The sequence below is a fragment of the Aethalodelphis obliquidens genome, unplaced genomic scaffold (assembly GCF_003676395.1).
Source record: "Aethalodelphis obliquidens isolate GAN/ISIS:26980383/991018 unplaced genomic scaffold, ASM367639v1 scaffold89, whole genome shotgun sequence".
Classification (NCBI taxonomy): Eukaryota; Metazoa; Chordata; class Mammalia; order Artiodactyla; family Delphinidae; genus Aethalodelphis; species Aethalodelphis obliquidens.
Window position 1 is genome coordinate 5,314,926 of NW_020838033.1, and position 25,129 is coordinate 5,340,054.

Sequence of the window (25,129 nt, forward strand, 5' to 3'; positions counted from 1 at the left end):
AAAAAAAAAAAAAAAAAAAAAAAAACTGATAACTAATGGGAACCTACTGTATAGCTCAGGGAACTCTACTCAGTGCTCTGCGGTGACCTAAATGGGAAGGAAATCCAAAAAAGAGGGGATATATGTATATATATAGCTGATTCACTTTGCTGTACAGTAGAAACAAACACAACATTGTAAAGCAACTATACTCCAATAAAAATTAATTAAAAAAAAAAACTATCAAGTACACCCAGCTTTTCCTCCTTTGGGGTTTTCCATGTTATGGGCTCTTTCTCTTTAAGCATCAACTGGGAAGTCACCTCCTCAGAGGCCTCCTGAAGCCCTTGTTGTGATGCGCTCCACGGACAAAGAACAAGATAAACTCAAAGGGCCAACATCACCGGAACAGAGAGTTACCAGACCCTTATCACTCTGTCACAATGAGACCATTGCAACATCTCTGAGCTTTCCCAAGCAGCATGCCTTGCTCCTTTCCCATCCCATATAAAGGAAGGTATTCATCCCACTGGAAACATGTGGACCCTACCCAATTGGCAGGTGACTCACAAGTCCCTGGCTATAAAAATGGACAAGCAATCCATGCTCATCGTCGACTTTCCCTGGCTACCAGGAAGTCGGCCCACTGTTCTTGCAGCGACCCTTCTCTTTAATAAACTCTTCTTTACATTCTGCCTTGTGTCTGGAAATTCTTTTCCAACCCGTGCTCAGACCATGACATTTGTCACTCTCTCATGTCACCTTATTTACTTCTTTCTTGGCACCTGTCACAATCTGTCATCTTATTTATTGTCTCTCCCTCCCATTAGACTCCACTGGTGCCAGTGACCCTGACCATCAAGATACATAAACCCACAGTCCTTGGGGCCAGCATACATGTTTCTGTTTGCCTTGCACAGTGTTTTTCCAAAATTAAATTTATTGGCAATGATTAGAAATCAAAAGATTTTATAGAAACATCTGAATTTCAGGGTTCTCTTGAAAAAGAAGATCCAGCACAATGGGCTGGAGCCGCTGCAGCCCCTGACTTTCACCCCGGCGCTCACCACACCCCGTTACACCACCCTTGGCTGTCTGCACTCCTTTACCTTACCTCTCTGGGCCCTGGAAGCCTTTGGAGTCTAAAACCACACTAGGTACCCCTGCAACTACGAGCATTTCAATTAATAAATTGAAAGTGCAAGAAAGGTTGACTGCTTTGAAGGAAATAGTTCACGCTCTGGGAAGGCTCAACCCCACACAATTTGTATGACAAAAGTGCATGAATTCTTCTTGACCCCCCAGAACCAGCGTTACTCTCCCTTGAACTTGTGCTAATGATCTGGGAATTCTTTCCTTAGACGATCTAAACGATACGTTTAAAGTAGATTAATTCATGTTTAGATTAGATTCATCTAAATGATAAATTAATCTAAATGATAAAGTTAAGGTTTTGGTTATTCTATTGTACGTTGAAAAAGTGCCGCCCTAAATCTGTTACGGAGCAAATCTGTAAAGTAGGGAGTAAGTGGGTAGTTGGGTGGGTATGAGATAGTGGGAATTTGTCGTGTTTGGGAGGGTCAGCATCTAAATCCCCTCTAAGGAGTGTCAATCTACCCCAGGAAAAAACCCTTCCCTGCAACAGGGTCAAGAAGGCGGATCAAGCTAGAGAACATAGGGTGCAGGCGCAGAAACCTCCGCCAGTTGTCTGCACCGGCCACCTTCCTCCAGCACTGCGCAGGCGCCTAGACGAACCAACCCTTCCCTCCCCCTTCCATCTCTCCCCTAGTCGAGAGGACGCCCTCCCGCAGCACACAGTTCCTGCGCAAGCGCCGTCCCGCGTCCCCGCCTCCGGACCAATTGGAAGCGGCGGCGCCCGGGCGCAGGGGGCACAACGTCGTGGGTGGGGCCTGGACGTGAGGGCAGCGCGCTGGCGTCACAGGGCGGCTACATAAGTGAATACAGGCACCGCCCCTCCGTCCCAGTCACTGAGCCGCCGCCGAGGACTCAGCAGTCTCCCCCTCGAGCCCCCTAGCTTCCCGACGCTCCGTCCCCCCGCCCGCCTTCTCCAGCCGCCGCCTTCCGCAGGCCGTTTCCACCGAGGAAAAGGAATCGTATCGTATGTCCGCTATCCAGAACCTCCACTCTTTCGGTAAGTCCCGGAAAGGTCCCAAGAGGAGGAAGGCCCGGGCGGGGCGCTCCGGGTCCGCAGCCAGGGCTCGGAAAGCTGCTAAGCGTTCCGTACCTTAGTGAACTTGGGTAGAGGAGAGATGTCCGGGCTCGCAGGCAGTGGGGCCGCGGCCTGGGCCCTGGGGTTGGCCCCTGAGCGCGACCGGAAGGAGCGGGCGGGAGGTCAGCCCTTGGGCGGGTCCGGCGTCTCGGGTGGCGCATTTACTAATGGCTCCCTGGCCTTTTCGGGCCACACCCGCCCCTCCCGCCACCCTTTCGTCACATCCCATACGTCACCGCCGTTGTCACAGAGCCGGGAGGGAGAGGCGGTGCCAGCCATGAGTGACAGCTGCGCGCGCCAATGGGGCGGGAAGCGTGGCCCCGCCTCGGAGCTTGGGTTCCGGCCGGTTGCATCAGCTGGGTGGGGCGCCGCCGGCCAACCCTGGCTCCCCCGACATGTGATCGGCTTTCGAGGGCGGGCCTGGGGCAGGAAGCCCAGACTTTCTCCCGGACTGGGGAAGCCGGCCGTCCCGGACTGACCTGTTCGAGGAGAGCCAACAAAGAACATATCTGATCTGACCAGGCCCTGACGATTTCAGTATCAGTTTCTGCACACGGAAGAGATCCAGTGGGAGGGTGGCAGTGGGATCTGAGCACAATAGCACTAAACGAGCTTGACCTTTCTTCCCAGACCCCTTTGCTGATGCAAGTAAGGGTGATGATCTGCTTCCTGCTGGCACTGAGGATTATATCCATATAAGAATCCAACAGAGAAACGGCAGGAAGACCCTTACTACTGTCCAAGGGATCGCTGATGATTACGATAAAAAGAAACTAGTGAAGGCGTTTAAGAAGGTAGGTTTTCAATGAGATTGTAGGGAAATCGTGTTTACCTTGCCTACATGGGGCTGCTGTCCTGTATTACTTTCTGAAAAGGGTTATTAGTGGCATTCAGGCTGTTGCGCTGCCTAACTTGTTTGCTTGCATTGTCCTTGCAGAAATTTGCCTGCAATGGAACTGTAATTGAGCATCCAGAATATGGAGAAGTAATTCAGCTACAGGGTGACCAGCGCAAGAACATATGCCAGTTCCTCGTAGAGGTGAGTTGTCACTTCCTGTTAGTACATTTGTGCCTCTGCCCTGGCTAACTAATCTGAGATCTGCCTAGTCTAGTCAGTCTCTGCTGGGGACGTAGAAGTTTGTTTTCTAAGGCTAAGCCAAACAGTTGAGTTTTTGAAGTTCATCGACAAAATGTATTTCTGAAAGCAAGGGATTCGTCTGCCTTAAGTTTACTGTTTACATGGGTTTGCTTTAAGGGTGCAATTGCATGCAGACAGATACTAAAACAAGCGGATGTCTGGTTGGCTGTTCCTAAGTGCTGAAATCCTATTGCACCATTGGTGGTTAACTGAGTGTACCCTGAGTTGAGAGCATCTGGGCTCTGGGACTTCTCTTGACCAGTGTAGAAGCAGGAAGACAGGATTGTCATCAGAAATGGAGGCTTTAACTCTATTCCTCTTTAAAACTGCCCTTTTTTCCTTTGCAGATTGGACTGGCTAAGGACGATCAGCTGAAGGTTCATGGGTTTTAAGTGCTCCTGGCTCACTGAAGCTTAAGTGAGGATTTCCTTGCAATGAGTAGAATTTTCCTCCTGTCCCTTGTCACAAGTTTAAAAACCTCACAGCTTGTGTAATGTAACCATTTGGGGTCTGCTTTTAACTTGGACTAGTGTAACTCCTTCATGCAATAAACTGAAAAGAGCCATGCTGTCTAGTCTTGAAGTCCCTCATTTAAACAGAGGTCAAGCAGTAGGCACCTGGCAGTGTCCGGCCTGAAACAAAGCAATAACGGCGATGTTTCAGCCAAGTCCAGAGCCCCAAGATCACAGGCGGCTATGTCTGGCCAGAAGCTCCTCAGCAATCCCTCTACAGAGTTCCCTGTCCTAAGAGAATGTCGCCACCTGAACAGCCCTCGGTGAAGCTGAGAGTGGAGGATGGGGTGAGGCAGCGACGGCAGCTGTACTGCTAGAGGGAGTCTTTGATCATCAGGGGAAAGATCCCGTGGTATCTCCAACGTGACCAGGTGGGCAGAGCTTAGAGCAGCCACCTTCCTTCTATTGAGGTGACAGGACATCTGGCTTGCCACCAAGGTCTTTTTGACCAGACATATCCTAGCTGATCGATGTCCAAACTAGAATGTGAGGCCAACCTTCTATCAGAGTTAAACTTTTGACAAGGGAACCAATTTCAAACCGATGTATCAGTCATGTAGCTGTAGAGCTCGCAACTTACTAGCAACAGCTGCCCGATGCCACGTGAAGTAACAAACTGGTTTTTGGTTTTTTGGGGGTTTTTTTCCCCTTCAGTTTTAATGTTATGTAATGTATTTAAACCCTTATTTAAATAAAACTTGTTTTCAGAAACATCTGACTTGCAGATTTCTGTTTAATATATAGTCATAGTCAATCTTGTATGTGTGGAGGAACCACAGAAATGGCAGTAGAGGTTACATCTGCACCTGCAGCTCCTCAAATGGGGCCTCAACCTCTTAATGAAAAACTAGTGAGCTTGTCCCTCCAAGTGCCCCCCATGTCAGCTGTCCTGTAAGCATTCAGCCAGAGCTGTGCTGTCCCATTAATCTGTCCTGAAAGAAGGTGCTGCTTGGCTGACAGACACTTGGTCAGCTGCCTGAGTGGTGTAGTGGTTGTGGAGGGACTTGCCTTGTGAGATGACAGAGCAGGGTTGGTTTGGAAATCCTTGACTTCCCTTGTTAACAGGTCTTAAGGGCTGTGACAAAATGATAAATATGGTGTGCGACTTGATGTAATCCACAAACCCTAGAAAAGGCATAACGAAAGTAATTTTTCTAGAGAATAGGTTTGTAGTATTAAAAATGTAGTTACTAAAATGTTGGAGAAGCTGATACTTAATGTTGGGAGGCCATCCCTTGACAAAGGGCAATGAGTAGTGAAGTGTATCAAAGTCTGCTCTTAGGGCCATTCTATTAAACACAGAATCTTCCGTTTGTGGATTATGAACTAGTCAGACTTCAAACTCGGAATGGTCGTTAGGAGTCAACCCTTCCCCTCTTGGTTGCCGGCCCATTTTGTAAATAAAGGTTAGCCTCCCACATAGAGGCCAACCTGGAGCCAGGGAGGTGTTTGTGGAAGAGGAGGACCAATGAGATGCAGGGCTGAGCCAGTGGTAATTGCCCTGAAAAGAAGATTCTAGCCCCAGAGGCAGAAGCGTGTAACCCAAGATCCTGCAAAACTGATTGTGTTTAATAAACAACTTACCACTTGGCTCCAAATGTAGTGGCATTGTTCAAATTATTTGGATGATACTTTTAAAAATCAGAAAGATCTGACTGTTAGCCAAAAGGGCTTATAGGGGCTTCTATTATAGAACAACCTAGAGGCCAAACCCACAGAAGACCACAATCAGAATATGGGACGAGGGGCTTCCCTGGTGGCACAGTGGTTACGAATCCACCTGCCAGTGCAGGGGACACAGGTTCGAGCCCTGGTCTGGGAAGATCCCACGTGCCTCGGAGTAAGTAAGCCAGTGTACCACAACTACTGAGCCTGCGTGCCTAGACCCGTGCTCCTCAACAAGAGAAGCCACTGCAATGAGAAGCCCACGCACCACAATGAAGAGTAGCCCCCGCTCACTGCAACTAGAAAAGCCCGCGTGCAGCAGCAAAGATCCAATGTAGCCAAAAATAAATACGTAAATTTTTTTTTTTAATCTGTTAAAAAAAAAGATGGGATGAAACAGAATCCTGTGCCGTCGATGTGCTGGTCCTGTGCTAGGTTGTTAACATCTCTTGTGGCTATTGAAGACCTCCAGTTCTCCAGAATGGGACTTGGAAAACTGGCAACATCAGTACTCAATCAGCTGTCTGAAACCAAAACAAGTATCTGAACATAATGGCAAGAGGTTTGTGAACATTATTTATTTATTTTGGCCTCACCAAATGGCATGAGAGATCTTAGGTCCCCCCGACCAGGGATCAAACCTGTGCCCCCCTAGTGGAAGCTTGGAGTCTTAACCACTGGACCACCAGGGAAGTCCTGGTTTGTGAACATTCTAATCAAATTGATGTGACTTGGGTGTATCTCAGGGAATGAAATAATTAAGAAAGGCTAGGGACTTCCCTGGCGGTCCAGTGGTTAAAAATCCATGCTTCCACTGCAGAGGGCACAGGCTCAATTCCTGGTCGGGGAACTAAAATCCCACATGCCACGTGGTATAGACAAAAAATAAATACACAGGGTTTCCCTGGTGGCGCAGTGGTTGAGAGTCCGCCTGCCAATGCAGGGGACACGGGTTCGTGCCCCGGTCCGGGAAGATCCCAAGTGCCGCGGAGTGGCTGGACCAATGAGCCATGGCCGCTGAGCCTGCGCATCCAGAGCCTGTGCTCTGCAATGGGAGAGGCCACAACAGTGAGAGGCCCACATACCAAATAAATAAATACACAAATGGGCGTCCCCCCCCCAAAAAAGCCTAATTGTCTCCATTTGATAGTTAAAAAATATGAAATGTGGAAATTCCCAAGGCTAATAGGTGGTTGCACATTTTCTAGAACCCAGGACTCTCCACTGCTCTTCCCACCAGATGACCTAAATAGTTTATTTTACAGAGGTTGCCTGCTTGGTATATGCAGTGCAGTATGCAAGGAATCGTGGGCCTCAAAAAGGCTAGTCAGACACCCTGTGCTTGGGATGCTGACCCCAGATAGGGGTGTGAGACTGGCACACAGCCGTGACACAAGGCAGAGAGGGGTCAAGGCCACAAGTGGCTTTACTGAAGAGCTGCAGGATCTCTGAGGATTAGGAAATGTTCCCCACTTCCATAGGACCTCCAATAGGGCCAGGGAAGGCTTCATAAAGGAGGTGCCGTCAGAAGCAGGGCATTCCAGGCGAAGAGAAGGAATCAAGACCCAGGGGTGGAAGCACCTAGTGTGTGTGAGGAAGCCATGGCTGGAACAAAGGCTCTGCATGGAGCAGAAATAATTCAGTACTGCCTCTCACCATATGCCAGCCCGGTGCTAAACGACTCATTTCACAGTACGGACTCAGTCCCATGGTAGACAGATTCAGAGGGAATATAACTTAACCAGCAAGTAGGTGGAGAGGAGGGGGTGGAGGAGAATAAGGGCTGGGGGAAGATTGGTGTGAGGTCAGAGTGGGCTGAGACACGAGCTAAGACGTTTTAATGTCAATAGGCAAAAGAATCACAGTAGAGAATGTCTCGCAGGGAATTCCCTGGTGGTCCAGTGGTTAAGGGTCCCCGTTCCCACTGCAGGGGGCGCAGATTCGATCCCTGGTTGGGGAACTAAGATCCTGCATGCCGTGCAGCTCGGCCAAAAAAATAAAGACTGATTAGGAAGATGATTAATAAAATTTACGGCCAAAAAAAAAGTCTCCCAGCTCTCTGCTCCTTAGTTCCTTTCTCCCACCCCCAGTTTTTTCTCTCTGCCTCATCCTTCCCCTCTCTTCCTTCAGTCTCCCTGCCCAGCCCAATGCTCACCCTCGGCAACAGGGACAAGCAGGACCAAAGACAAAATGAAGGCAAAATGCAGACTGGTGAGCTAAAACTACTTTAAAACCTATTCAATTTTTAATCTATAAATAGGTCAAAGAAACCCAGTATATTCGTGAACAAGCATTGTACCAGGAGGCTCTAGAATTGACTCCCTTCCTCGTTTACCAGCCTGGGTGGTACGTGGCATCAGTGTCAAAACACTTTACTATTAATCTGAAAAAGAATGAATATATGTATGTATAACTGAATCACTATGCTGTACACCAGAAACTTAACACAACATTGTAAATCAACTATACTCCAATAAAGTTTTTTAAAAGAGAATTAAATTTTAAAATCTATATGGGAGGGACTTCCCTGGTAGTCCGGTGGGTAAGACTCTGCGCTCCCAGTGCAGAGGGCCTGGGTTCGATCCCTGGTCAGGGAACTAGATCTCACATGCATGCCACAACTAAGAGTTCACCTGCCGCAACTAAGAGCCCACATGCCACAACTAACACCCGGAGCAGCCAAAATAAATGAATAAATATTTATTTTAATAAAAAATAAAATGTATATGGGAAAAGAATCTAAAAAAGGTTGAATATATGTATATGAAGAACTGAATCCCTGTGCGGTACACCTGAAACTAACACAACATTGTAAATCAACTCTACTCCAGTAAAATATTTTAAAAAGAATTAAAAAAACAAAACAAAAAAAACTATTCACTGTCACAATTACTTTGAAATTAAGAGCTCCTTGACTAATTTTTAACTTTTAAGGAGATAAGACATTATTTCAAAATTAGCTCATAATCAACTCCAATTAAAATATTCATAAAATGCACTGTTCTTGGGGGAGCCTGTTAAAAATTCAGATTCTAGGCCTCCCCCAGGACAGTTTGGCTGTACCGGGTATTAGCTAACCAGTGCCCGGGTCCCAGCTACTTTTCAAGGGCCTACAAAAATGTCTAAGGACTGAAGAAAAATGCATCATTTCCAAAATCTGACTCAAACACTGCAAAATCAGCATAATTGTTCAACACTACAAAAGCTAACATTGTCCGTAGCTGCAATATAATTCTTATATAACTATATGTAAACGTAATAAAGGTTCTAGAGAAAGAATAATATTATTTTTAACAAAACTCAGATTTGTAAAATTTATCAATATGTTTTCAAAAATGTTACAGAATTGCTTCTTCCCTCCTCAAAAAAAAAAAAAGTTACAGAAAATGTATGTCTATATGGCCTGTGAGTACATTTTATTCATTTGGTATGAGGTGTGACGTAGCCTCGGAGGATATTACAGAGGCCTACAAACTCCAGGAAATGGCCCTGCCTTTAGGGCGAGAGATTCTGATCCAGAAGCTCTGAAATGGGGCCCAGGAACCTGCCCTTTAACCAGCATCAGCCAGTTCCTATGGGAGGGCCACAAACCCCATGTGGGAAAACACTGCTGTGGCTAATGGGGAGATATTGAAGAAACTTGAGCAGGAGAGAAGCATCAGCAGAGCTAAACTTCAGGGCAGGTAATCAAGAGTATTTTATCTAAGGGACTTCCCTGGTGGTCCAGTGGTTAAGACTTTGCCTCCCAAGTTAGGGGGTGCGGGTTCAATCCCTGGTCGGGGACCTAAGGTCCCACATTCCTTGCAGCCGAAAAACAAAAAACAGAAGCAATATTGTAACAAGTTCAGTAAAGACTTTAAAAATGGTCCACATCAAAAAAAACTTTTAAAAAAGAGTATTTTATTTATTTAAGATGGTAGAAAAAGGGGTAACCGAGAGTTACCAGCATCTGAGAAACCAACCCCTGAGACTGTGAGAGTTCATGTATAACGTATGTGTGTGCGTCTTCTTCCAGACCTTCCATAGCTTTAATCAGATTCTTAAAGGAAGCCACTACCCAAAACAGTTAAGAATCTCTGGCCCATGATTTCCTCCCAAGACTTGCGAAGCCCCAGGGATTATCAAAGGTTTTCCAGGCACATCACTACAAGCAGTAAAAGTGCCTATTTCAATGTCGATTTTTTAAATTAATAACTATTTAAAATATTTAAAAATAACTCTGAAACGAGTGTGTTGAGCAGAAGACGCACACAGCGGCCAGACTCCAAGGCGCTCAGAAGCCCGCACACGACTCACTCGCTGCACAGCCACTATCACCAGCCGTCATCCAGCTGCAGCCATCCAGATCGTTGCGAGGTTCAAATTATCTTTAATCTTAGACCTTGATGGTTAATTTATACCCAGAATGGACAACTGGTTGAAAACAGGAAGCATAGGGAACGCAGAGGTTGGAAAATGTTAATGTGGAAGCATAAACATGACAGTCATTCTGTGCGTGTGTCAGGTCATTGATTCTCACTCCATTTCTATGAAACAGTAGAAAACAAACACAGGACCAAATCAGGTGCAGGGAGATTGCGACTTAGGTTCCATTGTCCCATCATGGAAACAGAGCTAAAGACCTGCTGCTCAGCAGCACCTGGGAGCTTGTTAGATGTGCAGAATTTCAAGCCCCACGGTAGACTTAGTAAATCAATCTTTTTCTTTTTTTTTTTTTTTTTTGGCCGCACTGGGCTTTCATTGCTGCGCGCAGGCTTTCTCTAGTTGCGGCGAGTGGGGGCTACTCTTTGTTTCAGTGCACGGGCTTCTCAGTGCAGCCGCTTCTCTTGTTTCAGAGCCCCGGCTCTAGGCGTGCAGGCTTCAGTAGTTGCGACGCGTGGGCTCAGTAGTTGTGGCTCGTGGGCTCTAGTGTGCAGGCTCAGTAGTTGTGGCGCACGGGCTTAGTTGTTCCAGGACATGTGGGGTCTTGCTGGACCAGGGATCGAACCCGTGTCCCCTAGCATTGGCAGGCGGATTCTTAACCACTGCGCCACCAGGAAAGTCCCTCAATCTTCACTTTAACAATCTTCATTAACAAAGTTTAAGAAGCACCAGCTTGGACCATAAAATTAGCAGACCTCATAGAGTGATCTGCAAGCTGGTTAAAGAAAGACGGTAACGTTATGAGTTTAAATTTTTTATAAATGCATTTCCCATTACAGTTTCAGATATGCATTGAAATGCACAAAAACAGACCGTTGAAGAATGGAAAGCAACAGTTATGAGCTAAATATGAACTGGTTAGTACCATGGTACACTGATTAGTACCATGCATCTCCAGGTTATTCAAGCAGACAGCACCTGAAAATTATTTTTCTCCTAACATGCTGTTTTCATTTATGACACAGCAGCTCCTTTGTAAGTACCAGGTCACATCCATTCCTTGGTACATATCTCTATTTGCTTTTAGACCATTTCTTTTGTTTAAAAATAATAATAATGAAGCTGATTCTATTGAAATGCAAAAAATAAATAACATGGCAGCGGCTGAGAGGTGCAGAAACCTGGCTGTCACAGCAGTCAGCTGGGGTGCTTTTTACTGGTACCAAGCCTGAGCTCAGCCCTCAGATCCTCAGGCCAGAACCCCTGGAGTGGCCCATGAGTGATCTCTCCATTCACCACTACCGAACCCTACCAGATCTGCAGGTCCTGTTCATCGGATCAAGGATGTCAAAAACAATGTTGGAGGAGAAAATACAAGGATGGCTATATCAAATGTGGCTTTTCATTTACTGGGACCAAAGACAGCGCCCATCTCTCATGTGCTATCTGTAATGTGCTTGCATAAGTAGCCTGAAACTCTCCTATATCACCCTCCAGGAAAAATAATACAAAGTTTATTAAAAAATATCAGGTGATCCGTATGGACTACAGCTTTAAAAAAAATACATAATGAACTTTAAATCTGCATTTTAACATATATTTGTTCTCATAACCAAGCATGATGCAATATCACTTTTTAATTTGTCTAAAATCGTGCTTTTTCTTCTAATTAAGTATAAACAATGTTTTGTCACTTTTAAATGGGAAAGTCAAATTTTATCTTTAAATGGTATGATTATTACAGATATTTTATTTCATTTTTATTTTTATTTTTTATTGAAGTATAGTTGATCTTCATCGTTGTGTAAATTTCTGCTGTATGGCAAAGTGATTCAGTTTTACATATATAAATACATTCTTTATATTCTTTTCCATTATGGTTTATCACAGGATATTGAATATAGTTCCCTGTGCTATACAGTAGGACCTTGTTGTTTATCTATTCTATATGTAATACTTTGCAACTGATAACCCCCAACTCCCACTCCATCCCTCCCCCATCCCCCATCCCCTTTGGCAACCACAATCTGTTCTCTATGTCTGTGAGTTACAGATTGTATTTTAAATTAAGCTTTAAAGAAGAACCTGTCATTACCAACCTCAAATAAATTATCTTTTACTTAAAATGCCTGGCGTATACCTGGCATATGATGAAAATGATCTAAAATTCCCAAGCTGGTTCTCTAGGTTCTTGTGGTGGCTTGTGGTGGCTTATGGAATCTTAGTTCCCCACACACTCAACAGTGGAAATGGGGAGTCCTAACCACTAGACCGCCAGGGAATTCCTCTCTAGATTCTTTTTTTTTTAATTTATTTATTATTTATTTATTTTATTTATTTTTGGCTGCATTGGGTCTTCGTCGAGGCATGTGGGATCTTTTATTGTGGCGCGAGGGCTTCTCTCTAGTTGTGTCCTGCGGGTTTTCTCTCTCTAGTTGAGGCATGGGAGCTCAGTAGTTGTGGCACGTGGGCTTAGTTGCCCCGCAGCATGTGGGATCTTAGTTCCCCGACCAGGGATCAAACGCACATCCCCTGCATTGTAAGGCAGATTCTTTACCACTGGACCACCAGGAAAGTCCCTCTAGATTTTTCGTATGAGAGTAAGAAGGATCATCGATACAAAAAATTGAGACTCACTGAGAGAGATCTCAGATGCTTTGCTGCTGGAGGTGGGACAGAAGACACGGTGTGGGTGACTCTGAAAAGCCTTCCCAGGTTTATGACAGTGCCCAGTGGGCTCATGTAACCCAGGGTTTCTCCGCCTCAGCACTATTGATATTTGGGACTAGGTAGTTATTGCGGGGAGGGAGAGGAGGTAGGTGGTCTGTCCCGCGTATCATAGAACGTTTAGCAGTATCTCTGACCTCTACGAATTAGATGCCAATAGCACTCCTTCCCCTACCCCACCTCCCCAGACAACCAGAACTGTCTCTAGACATTGCCAAATGCCCCTGGGGGCAAAATCATACCTCCCTTTTGAGACCCACTGATTTCTCCCATCCTTTCCCTCCTGCTCTACCAGATAGGCTAACCCTGCTCATTTTAAGCTTCTCGTAGCATGAGCCATTCATTCATTCAATAAGCGTTTATTCAGCACCTAATATGTGCCAGATAGTCTTTGAGGCACTGGGGATATAGCACTAAACAAAGATCCCTGCCCATGTGGAGTTTACACTCCAGTGGGGGAAGATGAACAAAATCAAACAAATGAATTAGATCCTTGTCCAGAAGGTGATAAGTGCTATGGAGAAAAAGAGAGCAGGAAAAGAGTGCCTCTCCCTGTCACACACTGAATGTGACCCCTTGCCTAAACACAGTGGAAATAATTTAGCTCTTTGTACAGTGGTTGGCTTAGCGTCTGACTCCCCAACTACAGTAGAAACTCCATGAGAAAAAGGTGTGGTTTGACTTGTTCGTTGCTGACCCCCCGCATGGTACAGCACCTGCACCAAGTAAGTACTCCGTAAATGTGAATGAATGAGCGAATGAATGAATGAACACAGCCGAGAGTTGGCAATGGGGTCTGGACATGGAAGAGAAGGTGTGTCTGGAAACAGCTTTAAGATCATGAACGCTGAAGTCATGACAGGGTGAGACCATCAAGGGAGAGAGAAGAAGCGTCCATACGATCCCTGTGGAACTCCTGTATTTGGAAGGAAAGGAAGGTTCAAGTAGGTAGAGAGGTTGAATGGTGCCTAGCAGGAGACCTTAAAGAAGCCCAGAGGGCTGGACTACAATGCCAAATGCTGCAGGAAACAATTGTAGGCAACTAGGAGACACCCAAGGCCAATGAGTTGGTGACCTTGAGAAGGGTCAGAAGCCCCTTTTCAAGGAGCAGTGTAGGGGGGTGGTGAAGAGGTGAGTGCATTGGATACACACTACTCTTCCTTAAAAATATATATTTTATTTGACTGTGAAAACGATATGCACTCACTGAAAAATTGGAAAACAGCAAAAAGTAGGAAAAAGAAAACAGAAATCTATGTAATCCACTATGTGAAAATTTCCCTGTGTCCTTAACTGTTTTTCAAAAACACCATTATTGGGCTTCCCTGGTGGCGCAGTGGTTGAGAGTCCGCCTGCCAATGCAGGGGACACGGGTTCGTGCCCCGGTCCGGGAAGATCCCACATGCCGCGGAGCGGTGGGGCCCGTGAGCCATGGCCGCCGAGCCTGCGCGTCCGGAGCCTGTGGTCCGCATCGGGAGAGGCCACAGCAGTGAGAGGACCGCATACCGCAAAAACAAAAACAAAAACCCAGTGAGATGACACTTTACTCAGTAGGATGGCTATAGTGAAAAAGACAAAAAATAACCATTTTTGGTGGAGGATGTGGAGAAATGGGAACCCTCATGCATTGTTGGTGGGAATGTAAAATGGTACAGCCTCTGAAGAAAACAGTCTGTCCGTTCCTCAGAAAGTTGAACATAGACTTACTCTGTGATCCAGCCCTTCCACTCCTAGGTATATACCCAAGAGAGCTGAAGACATATGTTCACATAATACCTTGTACATAAATGTTCCTAGCAAGCATTGTTCATAATAGCCAAAAAGTGGAAACAACCCAAATGTCCATCTGACCACGTTAATTGATGAATGAATAAATAAAATGTAGTGTATCCATGCAATGCGATATAATTTGGCAAAAAAAGGAACAAAGTACTGATACATGCTGTAACATGAGTAAATCTGGAAAACAATGCTAAGTGAAAGAAGCCAGACACAGAGGGCCACGTTTTGTATGATTCCATTTATATGAAATGTCCAGACATATCCAGAGACAGAAAGTTGATGAGTGGTTGCCAGGGGAAAGGAGGAATGAGGAGGGACAGCAAAGGGGAACAGGGTTTCCTCTTGGGGTGATGAAAATGGTATTAAATAATGGTAATATTTGGGTAACTTTGTGAATATCCTGAAAGCCCCTGGACTGTATACTTTAAAAGAGTGAATGGTGTGATATGTGAAATATATCTCAAGAAATAGGTTATATGTATTTTTTTAATTGCATCCTTTCAAAGCTGGCTGGGTAAGCAAATTATGAGCAGGGATTTTTGCTCTTGCCACATGGTACCCCTTTGGCTGGTGAACACAAATGTCCTCTACCCTCTGCCAGGGATAATGTAGAATGAGGTGGGTTTATAAATGCAGGAGAACTTCAGTAAAGCCTGGAGAAATACACTGCCCCCTCTCCCTTCCCTGAAATAGCTTTTCACAATAGCCAAGTGAGGTCGCAGGTAAAACCAGCCATCAAAACCTCCTCCCATTTCTCCTTAGCCCCACTGTCCCTCCAACCAACCCCACTCAAAGACTGCCGTACAGGGAGCAGGAAAGCAGCAAGGAAAGACTTTTATTTAATGCTTGTGAAATCAAACTGCCTAAGTTCAGATCTCAGTGGATGAGCCCTGTGTCCCGGGCAAATCACTGTGTGACTCTGGGATTGATTTGATTGATTTGATTTTATCCTACTTAGGAGCTGATAAGTTATTCTTTGATCAATGCTGACAGAAGACAAAAGACTCCTGGGTCAGAGACAAATAACCTTATTACTTACAACCCAGCTAACAGCATGATTTGCATCAATTCCCCTCGCCCCTCAAGCTCCACAGTTGGTGACACAATATGGACCCAGATGGATGCTTTGTGGGCAGTAGTTGCAGCTGAGGAACGCTGAGCTTGGGGAATCTCCCTACTCCCATCGGGAGATCAAGAACTTCATCCTTCAAGGTTACTCACTCCAAAGACATCTCCGAGACATGGCCCAGGTGAAGAGTGGTCATAACCTTGCATTCTTGGCCTCCTCAGCAAGAACATTCAGGGGTGCTCAAGGTCCATAGTGGACCTTCATGGCTTCATTGCTTCTCCCAACAATCACCAGCTCTTTCTGTGCGTTCGTTTCTTCAGCTATAAACTAGGGACAAGAGTGTTACCCTCCTTGTGGGGTTGTGGTAGGGATTAGAAGACATAATGCATGTAAAGTGCTTACCGTGGAGGTCTGGCCATAGAAATGCTCCCTAAATTTTAATCACCGTCATTCTGGGAAGAGGGAGGGGAAACGTGTTATAGATGTCAGGAGGCTTTCATGGAGGAGAGCTTCAAGGTCCAGGGAAATAGACAAGGTTCCCCCGCTTACATCGTCCCCAACCACCTGTGGTACCTTAAGCTCCCATCATACTGTCTCTCCTTCAAGAGAAAAGGCATGAAGACCCTCTCGATCAACACTGTGTCCCCAGGGTCCTGCTACCTTATGACCTTCGGGGAGCAGGTGAGGCTAGAAGTTGTGAACCCACCTCCCTCTCCCCAGCCCCAGCCCTGGGAGGAACGTGGATGCCCATGTGGATAGGAACGGCACCCAGGTGTCACTGTTTGTCCCAGCACCTTCACACCCTCCAAGGCCCCGTTGCCTGGGGCGGGGTGACTGAGTCACCGTCAACCTCTCCCTTTTTCCATATCAATAACTGATTAGGAAGCCAAGGCACTGCCTTCCTGACAGCAGCTCATCAGAGGTTTCCCAAGGCCAGTCCTGACAGCAGGGAGTGTAGCTGGGGCGAGGGGCAGGGGACGTGGTGGCAGCGGAGTCCAGGGAAGCTTTTCCCCTTGACAGGGAACCATCGCTTTTGTCTATTTTATGTGTCCCCCCTCCTCAAGAATCTAAACTCCACCAAAGCAACGAGAGGGCTGGTCACAGTCACCTCTTATCCCCAGGGCCTCATCCAGACCATGGTTTACAGCACATGCTCGATAACTGGAACAAAAATGGACTAGATGGACAGTCATATGCCCTGACAAACATCTCCCTTAATTGCACTGGAAAAATCACCCGCGAACTCACTCAGGGTCCGTTCTCACTGACAGAAGCCTTCAAAAGGCTGGAACTCCTTGAATTCATTTTCTAGTGTTGCCATAATAAATTACCACAAACTTAGAAGCTTAAAACAACGCAAATTCATTCCCTCACAGTTCTGTAGGTCAGGAGTCGAGGTACAGCATGGCCCACTGGGCCGAGATCAAGGTGCTGCCAGGGCTGCATTCCTTTCTGGAGGTGCCAGGGACAAATCCAAGTTCAAGTTCATCCAGGTTGTTGGCGGAATTCAGTTCTTTGCGGTCATGGGGCTGAAATCCCTGTTCCTTGCTGGTGGTCAGGGGGAACCACTTCATTCCTTAAGGTCACCTGCATCCCTCATCTCGCTGCCCCTCACCCGCCTTCAGCCCAGCAAGGGCTGGTCCTTCTCATTCTTCAAATCTCTGTTTCATCCTTCAGCCACATCACTTCTGCCTCTGGCCGAGGAGCGCTCTCTGTTTTTAAGGACTCATCTGATTAAATTGGGCTCACTCTGACCATCCAGAGTAAACTTCCTATTTTGAAGTTTGTAACCTTAATCGCATGTGCAACATCTCTTTTGCCATGCACTGTCCTATCTTCACAGGTCCCAGAGTTTCCGGCCCAGCTCTCCTTGGTCAGTCATGTCAACTCAGGACCGTGTATGCAAAACGTGTGCATAGATCTTGTCACAGTCCCCCTTCACCACAGCCCTGTGAGGTAGGAATGAGTGATTCCCATTTCACAGATGAGGCTAACTGAGACCCAGAGAGGCTAAGGGGAGAAGATGCAAACAAATTAGGTGCCCACGATATTCTGGGCAGCTTCCTTTATGTACGTCATCTTCAAGACTCCTCTCCAAGTTACTTCCTTCATTCCCTGGGGGGATAAAACAACCATCTGCCCCAAACTGGAAAAGGACAGAGCCAGGAAACCCTTCCCTTTGCCATCGGACTAGCTCCTCTTGTGAGGAGAACATGCAGTTTCTGTGACTGTGAGCCCCCCCACCACCACCCGCAGGCCCGCCAACGCCCACCAGCAGCAGCCGTCTTCCACCATCACCTACTGCATGGGAGTACCTGCTTCTGTTTTGTGCAGTGGCCGCCCCTCCAGCAACCAGCCTGCAGAAGAACAGCCAAAGGAGCATAACCCCCTCCTCAGCAGAAATCCAGTCCTGGGCCCTATACAACCAGGGCTCTGCTGTAGGCTTATAATTTCCTGTTACCACAGCAACGCAAACGCCTCTATTCCCCTAGCACGTGAGCAGAGCTGCTCCCCACCCCACCTTTTCTCCCAAGGCCCTTCAAAGTCCCTTCCATCTCTAAGATTCTGTGATTCGATTAATTATCAACAATGCCTGCCCCGTTTTTGTCATTTTCATTTATTTCATCTGCTGAGTCACTGAGTCCTGCTCCGGTTGTGAGTGGTTATTTACCAGAACGTTTGGCCGCTGGTTGCCATGGACACTTCACAGCCTGCTTCTTTCATCACCTGTTCATTTTCAGCAAGTCTGGCTGTAAGCGTGGGTACCACGGCCCCTTATGATACCCAGGGGCATCAAAACTCCCCCAGACAAGGAGGGGCCCTGATGACACATGAACAAGAGCTAAATCTCTAGCCCCAACCGTGGAAAAATCAAACACAGCCTAGAGCTAGTTATATCCACCCAAACCAGGTCGATGCAGCAGTTTATCAAATAAGTTGACCAAACGCACCCTTTGGTTTTCTGGTACATTCGGGCAAACGCTTTAGTCTCTTTGCTAGCCATTTAAAGATGTATTTCAATATTGAAAAGTGCAGATTACTGTCTTGCTTTGCAAATAAAATGAGGGAGCCTGGAAGTCCAGGAAGCTCAAGGAGCTGGCTTTGATGGGGGATGCAAGGGGTGGGGGAGGAGGGACAGACCCAAGAGATGATGGGGAACCCCAAGCTAAACCCAGCCCAGCGCAGAGGGCGTCAAAGGCATCAGAAGGGGGACGCTCAGGGTTTTCCAGGTAAGGGAGGTGAAGGGGCTTCAGAGGCAACCAGGATGCAGCCACTAGGCAGAGAGAGCAGGGCCATCAGCCCACGGCCCATTGCTCCTGATAGCTATGACACGTCCTGTTTGCAGAGCCCAACAGAGGGGACAGGGGATCAATACATCACTCCACATTCACACACTCCCTGCTCTTCAAACATGAACGTGTCGGGAAATATGCTTCCCCTGAATCTAAGGTCACTCGGTCCATCCAACTGGGATTTGGTCCAAGGAATGATCACCAGGCTGCAGACCCCAAGGACATGGCAGGGGGCTTTGTCCTGAGCCCAGGGAGCCTGTCTCCCGCCTGATATGCCCAGCTGAAGAATTGCCCCCACTCTGCTCCTGCCCCTCTCTGTGAAGTTCAACTCGCCTTCCCTTCCCCCACATCTGGACAGCTGACTAAATGACAGGGCGGGGCGGGGCTGAGGTACCTGTGCCCATCCTTATTCCTCTGCAGTGGGGAGCCTGGCCTCCTGGGGGAGGAGGGCTTGGGAGGGCCCTTGAGGATTTATAAGTCAGGCTGGAGCGCCCAGCAGAGCAGAGAACTGAGGCGCCAGGCCAACAGCAGCGACACGCATCTCCCAACTCTGCAGGTGAGAGCACCCAGGAAGGGAGGGGAGAAGCTGGGAGGAGGGTTAATGGGACCCCTGCCCTCATCCAGTTAGCAGCCTCACACTTCAGTGTCTCCAGTGTCTGGGAGCCTTCCCTTAGCCCTTAGCTGGGTTAGGTCTCAGCTCTAGGACCCACCCTGGCATCCCAGCCCTTGCCTTCGAGCTGCCCTGCTGCCTCAACCAGGGCCCTTCCCTGACCCCCTGACTCCATGCTCACCCCAGCCCTGCGGGGTGAGGATGAAGACTATTCTCCCATCTCTCGGGGGAGAAAACTGAGGCCCAGAGAGAGATGTGACTTGCCCAAAGTCACACAAATTGGGCAGGGTTGGAACTGGAACCTACAGCTCCTAGACCCATCTCAAGCTCTTTCCTAGACCAGCACTGTCTCATGGAACTTTCCATGTTGGTGGTAACATTCCACAGCCTCACTGTCCAATACGGTATCTGCCAGCCACACGTGCACTAAAAATGGGGCTTGTGCAAGAGAGGAATTTGTGTGTGTGTGTGTGTGTGTGTCTGTGTGTGTGTGGCCACCCAGCATGTGGGATCTTTGCTCCCCGACCAGGGATTGAACCCATGCCCCCTGCAGAGGAAGCACAGAGTCTTAACCACTGGGCCGCCAGGGAAGTCCCAGGAATTTTTAATTTTTATTAATTTAAATGTAAACAGCCACATGTGGCTGGTGGCCACCATATTGGACAGCATCACTCTAGATCACTGGTTTTTCAGGTTTGTTTCTTTAGCAGCAGAATCCTTTCTCTTCCAAAAGAAATCTAACAGAGAAAACAGATGAAACCAGTAATTTATTAATACAAATGTGTTCTTCGAAGGCAAGATGTTTATTATTTACTTCCAATAAATTTTAGATTTGTTTGAGGGTCCGGTTTATTTCTGTATTCTGGTTTCCCCAAACTTGGTTCACCTTGACACACAGCTGCAAATGGTGACAGTTTCAGTTTGTTTGTTTGTTTTTTAATTGCTAGATTATCATCAGAGGATAGTCCTCAGGTAAGTGAAAATGGCAGGAGAACCTTTCCTCCGAAGGCTGCACAAAAACAGGGTGACCCCACTACACAGTGAATGTGCTGGTTGGCTGCATAGAGAGGCGTGAGCAGCTGAGTGTGCGTATCCCATTCCTATTACTATTTAAAAGTTCACCTTCAGGGCTTCCCTGGTGGCGCAGTGGTTGAGAGTCTGCCTGCCACTGCAGGGGACACGGGTTCGTGCCCCGGTCCGGGAGGATCCCACATGCCTCGGAGTGGCTGGGCCCGTGGGCCATGGCCGCTGGGCCTGCATGTCCGGAGCCTGTGCTCCGCAACGGGAGGGGCCACAACAGTGAGAGGCCCGCGTACCGCAAAAAAAAAAAAAAGTTCACTTTCAGTTCCAAGACTTAAGCAGCTGAGTGTGTATATCCCATTCCTATTACTGTTTAAAGTTCACTTTCAGTTGCAAGACTTAAGCATTATGGAACCGCTCACATGGCCTCAAATTCTTCAGAACAGTTTAGAAACCATTGTTCTGGGTTTTAAATTCCTCTGAGAGAAACAGTCGCTGTAACTAGGGTAGGTAAGGAGCAAAGGGGCAAGGCTTGAGGTTGGGAGTTAGGGGAGGATCTGGCAGGACCTGGAGGAACAGACCACAACCCCACGCAGAATTGCAGATTCGTCAGCAGGGAGGGTCCTGGCCCTGCCTCTGGGTGCCTGGACAGCCCCACCTTTAAGCTCAACCCCTCTCTCCTTTGCAGACAAGATGCAGCGACTGTGTGCGTATGTGCTGATCTTGGTGCTGGCTCTGGCCACCTTCTCTGAAGCTTCTTGGAAGCCCCGCTCCCACCTGCAGGATGCACCCTTGGGTCCAGGGGCCAGTAGGGGCCAGGAGCCACGTGGGCTGGACCAGTTGGGCCCAGCCTCTCACCACCGAAGGCAGCTGGGGCTCCAGGATCCTTCACACTTGGTAGCAGGTAGGAGCTGCTGACAACAGTCCCTACTTGCCTCGCCCAGCCTGGTTTAGCCAAAGTCCCCCCAGGCTGGCCCTGGCCTCAGTCTCCAGAGGCTAGGCATCCTTCCCCCATCCTCACCTCCTCTCCCACCTCTGACCCTCAGACCTGTCCAAGAAGCAGGGACCATGGGTGGAAGAAGAAGAAGAAGCATATGGCTGGATGGACTTCGGACGCCGCAGTGCCGAGGAAGGGGACCTAGGTCCCTAGAGCCAAGCTTGAGAGCCCAGCCACCTCCCAGCCCAGCCTAGCCCAGCCCCATGAAACATAAATCGAAATAAACTAGCTTCCAATGGATCACATTGTGTCAAGTGTCACGGGGCAGGGAATGGGGGTGGCTGCGGCAGAGTTGAGACAGGGAGGAGGGTTGAGCATGCCCCTAGGGGCAGGGATACTGGCTAAGTCTCCTGGGCGTCCCCAGAGCTTAACATTGAACAAGACTCTATAATGTGGATGGGAGAATAGACGGTGTTATCGCAACCAGAGTGAGCCTTCTAAAAGAGAAATCAATCATGCCACTCCAGAGTGAACCCCCCAGTGCTTTCCGTTGCACTTAGAATAAAACCTAAGCTCCTGGGGACTTCCCTGGTGGTCCAGTGGTTAAGACTCCACGCTTCCACTGCAGGGAGCACGGGTTGGATCACCGGTTGGGGAACTAAGATCCCCGCATGCCGCATGGCCCAGACAGAAAAACAAAAACAAACAAAAAAACCAACGTGGGCTCCTTGCCATAGCCCTAAGACCTAGCCCTGCTGTCCTCTTCCACCTCATGGGTGCCAAATTCCTTCCTCCTTCCTCTTCCTTCCTGCTACTCAAGCGCACCATGCTCTTTCCTGCCCTGAACCTTTGTCCTCTCTGTTCCCTGTGCGTGGAATGCATTTCCTGGGCACAAACGTGGCCGGCTCCTCTTTTTCTCTTGGGTCTTGGTTGAAAGGCCTCTTCCTGAGAGACCTGCCCTTTCTGCTCCTCGCAGGCAGCCCCCAATAGTCTTTCATCACAGCACAGCACCGTCTGCAGAGCGCATTTCACAATCTGTAGTTGTTTTGTTTGCCAGTTTATTGTCTGCCGACCCAGGTAGAAGGGAAACTCTATGGGTGGGGACTACGCGTCCTTCTCCCCTGCTGTATCCCTAGTGCCAAGAACAGGAGATACCCCATACATATTTATCAAATAGGGGACTTCCCTGGTGGTCCAGTGGTAAAGAATCTGCCTTATAATGCAGGGGATGCAGGTTTGATCCCTGGTCAGGAAACTAGGATCCCACACGCCGCGGGGCAACTAAGCCCGCATGCCTCAACTACTGAGCTCGTGTGTCTCAACGAGAGAGCCTGCGTGTCACAAACTACAGAGCCCACGCGCTCTGGAACCCGTGCCACAACTAGAGAAGAGAAAAATCCACGCACCACAGCTAGAGAAGAGAAAATCCACACGCCACAACTAGAGAGAGGCCCGAGTGCCGCAACGAGGGGTCCCGTGTGTTGCAACTAAGACCCAACGCAGCCAAAAATGAATTAAATAAATAAATAATTTAAAAAATATTTATCAAATGGATAGGCGCGTGGCCGGCACACACACTTGGCGTTTTGCTCGTATTCCTTTACTGTTCCTGTGCCTGTCACAGCATCCTACCCCAGGCACCTGCTACTCGCCACCTGAGGGCTTTCAGAACGCAAGGCAGGCTAGAAATTCTGGGGAGTTAGTGCCTCCAGAAGCATCTGTCAATGACAGATTAGAGTTGGAGAACAATTACCCCAGCTCCCTCACCTGGGGCGGGGTAACACTGAGGTATATGCTACTCTGTCTCCCAGAGGTCCCCAGTAGCACTGAGCCCTAGTTACCCACAACAGTAACCTGCTCAACGATCTCCTTTATTGGCTCCCTTCCCTTCCCTGTCTCACAGCCTTAGGCTGCTACAGATATTTCTTGTGATCACCGCCCAGATAAACTACTTGCATTCAAATCCCTATCTCCAAGTCTGCACCTGGGGGAACGCATCCTAAGACAGTGGGTACTAGAAGCAGTTATAGGAAGTAAGACCCCCATGATGGGATTCCGAGATTTGGTCCTGCACCGGCCAGACCCCATTGCTGTGCTAAGAAGGGTGCTGATAACACCTGCAGCATCACAGTCCCCTGTGGATTCTCTCATCTTACATCACAATTCCATTCTAGCAATGGAATGGGTCTTCATTGCTGCCTCTCTGAGCCTGTTGTCTCCTTCCTCAATACTCTGCTGAGGCAATTCAGACATCTTCGATTCAGTTGCTGTATGCTGTTGTTTTGTCTGTCAAGGGGTCATTACCAGCGAGTCATTTGGCTTCAGGTGTCTTTGCCAGGAAGTTAGATCCTGAGTCATAGGAGAGTAGGCATCCTCGTCTCTTATATCAATAAACTCTCCCCTGGGAATTCCCTGGCCGTCCAGTGGTTAGGACTCCACATTTTCACTGCCGAGAGCCTGGGTTCAATCCCTGGTTGGGGAGCTAAGATCCCACAAGCCAGGCGGTGTGGCCAAAATAAACTAAAATAAAATAAACTCTCCCCTAGCCAGTCATTCTCCAGCTCACCCTCCTGGGTCTACCAACCTCAAAAATCCACTCCTATATTTGCTGTCCTGGTCCCTGCTGGTACATATTATCAGGTCATTCAGCTCCTGCAGCATTTGGCGGAGAATAATCCCTGTCTTCTCTTACCTGGAACAGTACTTCTCCACGTGGTAAGACCTGGACGTCAGCTTGTGGTTTAGAAACACCTAAGGGTGGCAGGGGCAAATCTTGAGAAGCATCATTTCAGGAGGCATCTGCCTCAAGGAGGTCTTTGCAGCCTCCAGGTAAAGGGAAGCTGCTTCCCTCTGGCAAAGTAGAGGTCCTTCTTCCAGCCCAGAGGATTCCCGGAAACCGGGAGTTCAAGATTCTTTTACTTTTTTTTTTTTAATTGAAGTATAGTTGATTGACAACGTTGCGTTAGCTTCTGGTGTACAGCAAAATGATTCAGTTATACATATGTATACATATTCTTTTTCATATTCTTTTCCGTTATGGTTTATTACAGGATATTGAATATAGTTCCCTTTTCTTTACAGTAGGTCCTTGTTGTTTATCTATTTTATATGTAATAGTGTGTATCTGCTAATCCCAAACTCCTAATTTATCCCACCCCCTTTCCCCTTTGATAACCATAAGGGTTTTTTTTGTTTGTTTTGTTTTGTTTTGTTTTTTGCGGTACGCGGGCCTCTCATGTGGGATCTTCCCGGACCGGGGCACGAACCCGTGTCCCCTGCCTCGGCAGGCGGACTCTCAACCACTGCGCCACCAGGGAAGCCCTTCTTTTCTTTTTTAAATGGGGGAGGGGATTTATTTGTTTGTTTGTTTGTTTGTTTTGGCCTTGGGACGCAAGGCTTGCAGGATCCTAATTCCCCGGCCAGAGATCAAACCCGGGTCACGGCAGTGAAAGTGCCGAGTCTTAACCACTGGGAATTCCCCATAAATTTGTTTTCTATGTCTGTGAGTCTGTTTCTGTTTTGTAGACAGGTTCCTGTCATTTTTTCTTAATTAATTAATTTATTTTTGGCTGCATTGGGTCTTCATTGCTGCACGCAGGCTTTCTCTAGTTGCAGTGACCGGGGGCTACTCTTCGTTGCGGTGGGTGGGCTTCTCATTGCGGTGGCTTCTCTTGTTGCGGAGCACGGGCTCTAGGCGCACAGGCTTCAGTAGTTGTGGCTTGCGGGCTCTAGAGTGCAGGCTCAGTAGTTGTGGCTCACAGGCTTAGTTGCTCCGTGGCATGTGGGATCTTCCTGGACCAGGACT

The 25,129-nt window shown here is 47.8% G+C and overlaps 2 protein-coding genes and 1 long non-coding RNA gene across 3 annotated transcripts in view; 2 read left to right on the forward strand and 1 right to left on the reverse strand.

The window, feature by feature from the left end:
* LOC113613544 (uncharacterized) overlaps positions 1-2,482 on the reverse strand; it is a 7,407-nt gene extending 4,925 nt beyond the window's left edge. The window contains exon 1 of the long non-coding RNA XR_003430289.1: positions 2,225-2,482. This is a non-coding gene — a long non-coding RNA (uncharacterized LOC113613544). The remainder of the gene's footprint in view (positions 1-2,224) is intronic.
* EIF1 (eukaryotic translation initiation factor 1) lies at positions 1,951-4,570 on the forward strand. The gene is made up of 4 exons (XM_027094331.1): positions 1,951-2,131; positions 2,840-3,003; positions 3,147-3,248; positions 3,695-4,570. The coding sequence occupies exons 1-4, from the start codon at positions 2,101-2,103 to the stop codon at positions 3,737-3,739; spliced, it is 342 nt and encodes a 113-aa protein (XP_026950132.1). The 5' UTR covers positions 1,951-2,100; the 3' UTR covers positions 3,740-4,570.
* Positions 4,571-21,080: 16,510 nt separating this feature from the next.
* GAST (gastrin) lies at positions 21,081-21,623 on the forward strand. Its single transcript, XM_027094330.1, has 2 exons — positions 21,081-21,291; positions 21,434-21,623. The coding sequence occupies exons 1-2, from the start codon at positions 21,081-21,083 to the stop codon at positions 21,535-21,537; spliced, it is 315 nt and encodes a 104-aa protein (XP_026950131.1). The 3' UTR covers positions 21,538-21,623.
* Positions 21,624-25,129: the final 3,506 nt, after the last annotated feature.

Bases quoted from the DNA above. Each gene is read 5' to 3' on its own strand.
- EIF1 (XM_027094331.1), top strand. From the start codon at position 2,101: ATGTCCGCTATCCAGAACCTCCACTCTTTCG. The intron at 2,132-2,839 runs GTAAGTCCCGGA...CTTTCTTCCCAG, and splicing joins CCAGAACCTCCACTCTTTCG to ACCCCTTTGCTGATGCAAGT. The intron at 3,249-3,694 runs GTGAGTTGTCAC...TTTCCTTTGCAG, and splicing joins TATGCCAGTTCCTCGTAGAG to ATTGGACTGGCTAAGGACGA.
- GAST (XM_027094330.1), top strand. From the start codon at position 21,081: ATGCAGCGACTGTGTGCGTATGTGCTGATCTTGGTGCTGGCTCTGGCC. The intron at 21,292-21,433 runs GTAGGAGCTGCT...TCTGACCCTCAG, and splicing joins TCCTTCACACTTGGTAGCAG to ACCTGTCCAAGAAGCAGGGA.